The following is an 8,842-nucleotide window of genomic DNA, read 5'->3' as shown; positions in this document are numbered from 1 at the left end:
GCTTTGAGCTCCAGCACCTTGTGATGTATAGGAGCTAGCATTAATATGCGTGAGATAGCATTTTATTGCAGTGATGCTTACACCAGCACTAAAAGTGCTATACTAACGGCAGTGCCGCAAGTGAAGGTCTGCCTGTTCCACAGAAAATTCATGTATCATGGCGCCCACGTCGGCACGTTCTATTGATCAGTTCAACCGCTAGTTGTTCATCAGTACCTCATTGACAGCCTTTAACAATAATATTGCCAAGTCCAAAAGACACAGGTTGGTAAAGTTAATTCTGGAGCGCTGTGTGCTTCGATTAGAAAAGAAAACAATACATTATCCACAAAAGCGGCTCTACGTACTGAGTTAATAGAAAGAAATCACATCATTTAAAAACTAAAATCAACCATAAAACGTGAATCGCTTTAAAAAAAATCGCCATGTGTCGCGTTACATAATTTATAAATATGTTCCTTTTACCATATATTTACTTAAGTCCACTCTATCCCATTTCAGGACTTACAAATGAGATACTACAATATGGCGGCCATCGCGTCGTATCCTTGGAGGGTCCATTCTTCATCGTCTTCCGCAGTCCTTTTCTTGTGTCGCTGCCCTCGAGGTCACGTTGGGAAAAGGCAGGGCTCGGTCTCAACTGGTCATATGACCCCCTGGCCGGTCTGTAGGCTGTAGCTTACTGCCTGTTCAGTCACCTTAATCATGGACTTTCTTCTTGGGAACCCCTTCGTCTCCCCAGTGGGACAGCGCGTAGGTAAGTACGTAGTGGGTAGTCACGTGATACATGAGGGGGGCTATACTTCACTTCCGCGTCACGTGATTATGCCAACACTAGAAACATTAGAGGTGGGGCAAGGGTCCACATTGTCATATGTTATCACAGCCCTGTCAAGTACCAGGAGTTGGCTTAGCGGATTTAAGTGGGTGTCACTACATCGCCGCACTAAAATGCATTGCCAGACATTGTTAGATCCTCTGCAGCATTGCTCGAGGAGCTTTGATCTCGGCTATGGTATGTGTAAAGCCAGCGCCTATCTGCTTGATTTTTAAGCAGTGACCGAGCGGTGTTAATGAGCTCTGAGAGGTGACAGTGGTTGCAAATAGAAACATGATCTGGGCTCAAATGTTTAACAATGTATATTAACCTGAAGTTTGACCACCGTGTGTCTCGAGAGAAAGCCACCTCTCTTAGCAGCAGCATTCCAACATTAAGCTTTGAAGCTGGTGCTCAGACAAGAAACCTGCAGCGCCATAAGGGCTGGCAAGTTCGAGGAACTTGGTGTTCTGCCTAGACCTCTTGGCAGGCAGTGACACAGCAGCAGCCTGGTCAGTGCAGTCACTGCAGGTGAGATCGACAGCCAGTCCTGAGACCGCAGACCAGACTGAAATTTGTGTTTCTGTAGTATATTTCCATACAATATGGGATTCCTGTCTAGTACATTAAATGTATATTAAGTAGTCTCTACGTGTCTGCATAAGTTCATGTTATGTGCGTGATGGAAGCTCGCTTGAGAGTTGTGAAGTTGATGATTAAGGCAGCGAGGGCTTCTCACAGTGCCTATTGGTGGCTCATGTTAAACAAGACCGCATGCTCTCTCATTTACTGGCCTCCCTACAGAATGTACAGAACAATTGTAAGCCCTTCCTTTAGGGTTATTTATGTTAGTGATGCAGTCCTTGCACATATAAAACATTTTACTTCATTTTGCCTTCCCTATCAGCATATGTCTTTTCCAGATGTGTTCCATTAGTTTTTTTTTATCATGCAACAACATATGCCTCATGTGTAGCACGTACACTGTTTACCCATTCACATCACATCTGTAGTGACGGCACTTCACACTTCCTTCCCCATAGTCTCCTGCCTAGCCTGTAGAATGTTGACATCATGATGATGTATTAGAATGCTGCAGTGCTCTGGGTTGTCAGTTGAGAGTTAGGGCTGAGCTGGTACCATCCTGCTCCTGGTGGGGTTTTATTATTTCCTTTACTTTTACTTTAACTTAATTTATGTACTCTTATCCTGTACCATCTACTTTTAATAAATATACTTGATCAATTACCTGGATTCAATGATCATCCTTCACTACACTTATTTTGGCGACGATCTGGTCTTCAAACCCCGGTGTGGATTCAAATTCTATGGACTTTCATTTCAAGTAACCTTCTTTCAGCAACTAAGAAACCTACAAGCATTTTCTGTAACGCCCTGAACGTCTCAGGATCGTTTAACAGACACGATAATGAGGACGCAACCACTTGTGAAGGGTTAGTTATTTTAATGAAGGCAAAAATAAGACAAAGAATAAACAAAAGTTATAGCCACTGGAATCCTCCAGGCTAAGTACATTACCAGCCCACAGCACGGATGGTCCTAACCGTCCTCTGCATACACGCCGATCCCGGCGTATGCCAACAGAGGGCAGAAATGAAATGGCCGACAATGCCAATCGGTAGGCTGTGAGGGGCACGAAGAGTGTTGGGGAGAATCGAGGAGTCAGGGAAACACCCAGCCGGGGCCTCTACCTGAAGGGAGCAGCCGCTCAACCTCTTCCTCAGACTCCACCGGGACGCGGAGTCACCTCCTGGTGATGCGTCACCGATACCCCAATCTACAGCAAGAAGACTGAACCGAGAGCAGCCGCTCGATCGATCCTGTGGACTTCCGAGTCTGTAACGCGGCAAACACCTCCTGGTGTGCGTTACAGCTGGCAGTCCCTGTATCTCTGGTCGGGCTGGGAGTACGACTCCAACCAGCAAAAGCGCCACTGCGCTTTGACTCAGCCGAGTCAAAAAAGCGAAGCTCAATGGTAGACCGGTAGAGCTTCCGGGTCCTTCACAGGTGACGATGGGACAAGACACGGCCCAGGGAGTAACGACTCGACCTACCTCCGTTCTTGCCTTACTGGAGCACCACTCCGGAACACTGCTCTTCACGAAGCAGGTACGTCGGTGTAAACACAATATCCGACAGCCTTGTACCTCCCGGTTCCTCCCTTTATAGGGCGTGTTTTCCTTGAGTTATGTAACAGCTCTCCTGTTTACATAAGGGCGTGTTTTCCTTGAGTTATGTAACAGCTCTCCTGTTTACATAAGGGCGTGTTTTCCTTGTGTTATGTAACAGCTCTCCTGTTTACATAACCTCTCAACCGCTAAGCATCCTGGGAGATGTAGTCCGTTTTCGCTGGTTACCGTTTTCCTCCCCTCGCATGACAGGAATTCTTGACATTTTCAAATTCTAAGCAACTTCAAGGTAATGGACTTTGTTTTCTTTCTTAAGCATACTGGCCAACCCCACCAGTGACCAATCCACCGGTCGTCCTCCTCTTCTTTATTATGCCAGTCCCTGCTGTAACCTTCTGCCTTCGTGAGGATTTCCCTGCATTTCTACTTATTTTGGCCAAATTGAGAAACCCTGTGAACTACGTTCTGACATTCGTTTTTCATAACTAACTGGCAGTGTTTAAAGTGCTGTAATATCTTAATTCGACAACGTGTTAAAACAGTCTGGCAAGATTTATGGCGTTCTGGGGCAAAGATCTAACCCCAACTGTGTCTGGTAACTGCAAATGATGCCCGCTGTCTCCGCTGTGTCCCGGACCAAATTATCTGCCAAAGGGAATTTGCCGACTTTCAGCATTTTTAGTGCTGCAACTGATTTGAGAGACCCCTGACCCTACGATAAAGACAGTTGGTTCTCCCTGTCCTGATGTATTTTGCCAGCTTTGCGCTGATGTGTGAGTCGCTGGGAGTTGGAAGTCGTTTTTCGTTTGCTGCTGGTTCTCCTACACACAACCCATGTGATCGGGTGTGGATGTGCCTTCTAGGATTTTGTGAGGCTTTGGGACTGTATCTGTGCGTCTCTTGGACAGTTCGGTCGCTGTTTCCATTTGAATTGCCATTTTCTAATTTCAAACGTCGCACGAGCTCACTTCAGCGCACATATTTCACCGCACGCTCTCACCCGCTTTGTTCAGTGAAGCCTCCGTGACGTCCTGCTCGTTCCTACGATGCCTCCTCATGTTCTTCTGTGACGTCCCTTCATTCCCTTCTTGTGCATAGATGCTCGGCAACGTATGGTGTTTGTTCATGCCGTGAGCCACCCGGGTCAGCGTTACAGTGCGTGCCGCCATTTTGAGATTGATTCCAAACAAACAGTGGTCCTCAAATGGTTTAAGGAATAAAGGGAATAAATATAGTACAGAATCGAAACTATATTAAGAATGTCCAGCCGGACACCCAGTTTAATTCTTCAATGAAACACAAACCATAGTCAACAGCAAAACATATGTGGGCCACAGTCCTGCATCTGTTGGGAAAAAAAGACATATACAAAACAAACAGACATTTCAGGCAAGGCAAAGGAGCTTATTTACAAAATCCATTGTTTTAAGCTTATTCCATACAGACAATGCACTTTTTTACGTAATGGGTTAATGCGCACGCTGTTTAGATCGGGGTCGACGACGTTTCGATCCTATTACAGGGATACAAGGATCATCATCAGGACGGTAGAATGTACAAGCCTGGTATTGAAAGAAATTGCCTGTAGGGCAATGAGAGGGGAAGTAAGAGTGAAAGAGGGGAAAAAAAGGGAAAATTAGAGCTAGGATAAGGCAGCTCCGGTAATTTTAGCCACAATTGTGCGCAGTGCACATGCCGCTTGTGAGTGCATGCATATTAGAAAATGTGGCGGTCGTTAAGAAGCCAGCGGGTGAACTAGTGAAGTAACCGGATGGTTCTCTGATTCACGGAAGATTGAGGGGGTGGGAAAGGCAAGCATTAGAATGGCGCCGATAAGAGAGTGCTACGAACGGCTGTAAAACCGGGTCTGATGGGTGGAGAGATTTGAGCCGCATAAAGTGTGGACGAAGTCGTGCAGGCATTGGGTGGTGACTGCCGGTCATTATGTGGATCACAGCACGGGATGTAGGGTAGCCAAATGGCCCGCTTACCGTAGTGAGGAAAAACGGATTCCAGACGTGTTCAATGTCGGAATAATGGAACTCACATCTTGTAGTAGAAATTAAAGTCTGACAGGAGGCTCGAGAGTACGGGTGTAACCGTAACGATTGCTGGGGAAGAAGGAAGGCACGTAAGGCAGTGAGCAAGTGAACGGATAGGGGCGCCGAGACGGAAATGGCGGGCAGGGAGAGGTACCTGATTATGGTCGGAACCGGGCAATTCGGATAAGTTACTCCGATAGGTAATCCGAGAACTGGAAAAAGTAGGTACGAAGGGAGGTACCTGGCATCCAGAAGAACCGGGCAATTCGGATAGGTTGCTCCGATGAATGATCCGTGAAATTGCACTGGAAAGGGGAAAGTGCAAGTTAGTGAATTGATCCGTGGTGGGTGAACCCGTGAGGGGCGAAGGTTAGAGCGCTTACCGAGATCAGTTGGCGTCCTCCGGTAACGATGCACAAGTGACGAGGAAAAACAGGGAAGCGTGCTGGTATACATGCAGCATGGGCGTGTGGGGCACTAGAGCGTAAAACCGCGCCGCCATGATGGGAGAGGAGAGTAAAGATAGAAAAAAGACTCCACAATAAGGAGGTCTTTGAAATCGGAGAAAAGTACATCAGTGAGAAGAACATTTTACATATTGGCAATCATGAGTAAAATCCACAAAATTATATATTATGCGCCAAAGTATGAGAAGGGAGTTAAAACACCACATAATACAAATTACTTCATATCAGTGAGAGAATGGCGTGTGGGGCACTAGAGCGTAAAACCGCGCCGCCATGCTGGGGGAAGAAAAAGGATGGAAAAGGGGATAGACAGGGATTCAGCAAAGAAAAAGTCATCAAAATTACGACGAGTTTGGGAAAAAGTACATCAGTAAGAAAAACACATTTTCATTATTGACAGTCATGAGGAGAATATAATTTTTTATATTATGCGCCGCAGTATGAAAGAGGGAAGAAAATTATGCCATGTAAAGACAGGATATTTCATCACAATGAGAGAATGTTTAAGAAGAGTCAATCTCAATCAGACATAAGAAATTTCAATGAAAACAAGGTGTGGATTTAAAACAACCTCTGAAGAACTGTAAAAGAAATCGTCAATGGGGGGAAAAAGACAGAACCATTCCAGTGAGAATTAGATGAGATTGGTCCAGTCCTCATTGCGGTTCAAACCATCCCTGATGCTGTTGGTACGAATGATCATTCTTAGTTCTTCTTTATTTAGGATTTTTGCAATGTCCCCGCCCCTTGGGGGTTGCTTGATGGTCTTGATAATTGTCCACTTGATGTCATCCTCTGTGTGCCCCATTTCAGAAAAATGTTCGACAAGAGGGGCGTTGAGGGTTTTGCAGCGCACTCTACTTCTGTGCTGACCAATGCGTAGTTTGACTTTTTGTGTAGTTTGGCCAATGTAAACTTTGTTACAGGGACAGGAAATCAAATAAATGACGTTGCTGGTGTTACAATTGGAAAAGGAAGTCCGAGTGATAGAAACATTGTTAAATACAAAACTCTTTCCTTCTATAGTCGTGCTGCATACATTACAATTACCACATTTAGCATGACCAATGAGGGGTGCAAGACCCCAGTGAGCGTCCAAGGTCGCCATGGGACGAGTGGGAGGTAGGGCGGCCCTTACTAAATGATCCTTGAGGTTACGGCTCTTTCGGAAGGCAAACAAGGGTCGCTCTATTGAAAGATTACCCGCATTTAACACTGGCCAGTGTTGCAAAATAGATTTGCGAATTTGATTAGAAGCGGGGGAGAAGGTAGTGACGCAAACTATACGGTCGGTATTGGTTTTAGTTCTAGGAGATAGGAGAACTTCCCTTGGGCAATACCATGCTCGTTTTTGTGCGTTACGTACAAGTCTCTTAGGATACCCTCAGTCTCTGAGTTTCTTATGTCTGATTGAGATTGACTCTTCTTAAACATTCTCTCATTGTGATGAAATATCCTGTCTTTACATGGCATAATTTTCTTCCCTCTTTCATACTGTGGCGCATAATATAAACAAGCATTTACAATGCAATGGTCTCGGCATTGTTAAAGTTAGAGCTATTGGCATTGCTCATGACATTATTTTTGTTTTTGTTTTTCAAACATTTAAAGAAACTGCATTGTTATTTACAATGTCAATAGCTTAATCCCTCTCAAATGCGAGACCTATTGCATTTGCACCCACACACAGAGCCACACACACAAAGCCACCCACACACACACAGAGCCACCCACACAGAGTCACTCACATAGAGCAACCCACACACAAATAGAGCCACCCACAGAGCCACCTACACACACACACACAGTTACCCACACACAGACAGAGCCACCACACATATAGCCACCTACAAAAAAAGCCACCCACAGACACACAGAGCCAGACACACACACAGAGCCTCCCACACACACACACAGAGCCTCCCACACACAGAGCCTCCCACACACAGAGCCTCCCACACACACACACAGAGCCAGCCACACACACACACAGAGCCAGCCACACACACACAGAGCCACCCACACACAGCCACCCACTGTCAAGAATTCCTGTCATGCGAGGGGAGGAAAACGGTAACCAGCAAAAACGGACTACATCTCCCAGGATGCTTAGCGGTTGAGAGGTTATGTAAACAGGAGAGCTGTTACATAACTCAAGGGAAACACGCCCTTATGTAAACAGGAGAGCTGTTACATAACTCAAGGAAAACACGCCCTTATGTAAACAGGAGAGCTGTTACATAACTCAAGGAAAACACGCCCTTATGTAAACAGGAGAGCTGTTACATAACTCAAGGAAAACACGCCCTTATGTAAACAGGAGAGCTGTTACATAACTCAAGGAAAACACGCCCTATAAAGGGAGGAACCGGGAGGTACAACGCTGTCGGATATTGTGTTTACACCGACGTACCTGCTTCTTGAAGAGCAGTGTTCCGGAGTGGTGCTCCAGTAAGGCAAGAACGGAGGTAGGTCGAGTCGTTACTCCCTGGGCCGTGTCTTGCCCCATCGTCACCTGTGAAGGACCCGGAAGCTCTACCGGTCAACCAGTGAGCTTCGCTTTTTGACTCGGCAGAGTCCAAGCGCAGTGGCGCTTTTGCTGGTTGGAGTCGTAACTCCCAGCCCGACCAGAGACACAGGGACTGCCAGCTGTAACGCACACCAGGAGGTGTTTGCCGCGTTACAGACTCGGAAGTCTACAGGATCGATCGAGCGGCTGCTCTCGGTTCAGTCTTCTTGCTTTTGATTGGGGTATCGGTGACGCATCACCAGGAGGTGACTCCGCGTCCCGGTGCAGTCTGAGGAAGAGGTTGAGCGGCTGCTCCCTTCAGGTAGAGACCCCGGCTGGGTGTTTCCCTGACTCCTTGATTCTCCCCAACACTCTTCGTGCCCCTCACAGCCTACCGATTGGCATTGTCGGCCATTTCATTTCTGCCCTCTGTTGGCATACGCCGGGATCGGCGTATATGCAGAGGACGGTTAGGACCATCCGTGCTGTGGGCTGGTAACGTACTTAGCCTGGAGGATTCCAGTGACTATAACTTTTGTTTATTCCTTGTATTATATTTGCCTTCATTAAAATAACTAACCCTTCATAAGTGGTTGCGTCCTCATTGTCGTGTCTGTTAAACGATCCTGAGACGTTCAGGGCGTTACACCCACACACACACACTTCAATGAAAGACAGCTACGATTTCTAATACAGCATTATTTAAATAATTATTATTGGCTCCGTTACGGAGCTCTCAACACAAACTAAATTGTTGCTGATAAAGATCAGGAATTTAGTTGCTGACTCACCTGGGCATCCTCCAAAATAAATTGACGCCGGGACCCCGAGGGTCTCACTTAACCCAGACAGGAGCG

The 8,842-nt window shown here is 46.4% G+C and overlaps 1 protein-coding gene across 4 annotated transcripts in view; it reads left to right on the top strand.

Moving 5' to 3' along the window:
* The first annotated feature begins 578 nt into the window (after window positions 1-578).
* The window catches only part of TOM1 (target of myb1 membrane trafficking protein), a 335,348-nt gene continuing 327,084 nt past the window's right edge, over window positions 579-8,842 (top strand). The window contains exon 1 of one of the 4 annotated variants that reach the window (XM_085601392.1): window positions 579-757. In XM_085601392.1, coding sequence (XP_085457518.1) covers window positions 706-757 — 52 coding nt within the window. In that variant the 5' untranslated portion in view covers window positions 579-705. The remainder of the gene's footprint in view (window positions 758-8,842) is intronic. The other 3 variants (XM_085601391.1, XM_085601394.1, XM_085601393.1) reach the window with 3 other exon arrangements.

The sequence above is a fragment of the Triturus cristatus genome, chromosome 4_2 (assembly GCF_964204655.1).
Source record: "Triturus cristatus chromosome 4_2, aTriCri1.1, whole genome shotgun sequence".
Lineage (NCBI taxonomy): Eukaryota > Metazoa > Chordata > Amphibia > Caudata > Salamandridae > Triturus > Triturus cristatus.
Note: the sequence above shows the minus strand (reverse complement) of the source record. Positions and strands in the feature narration are given on the sequence as shown.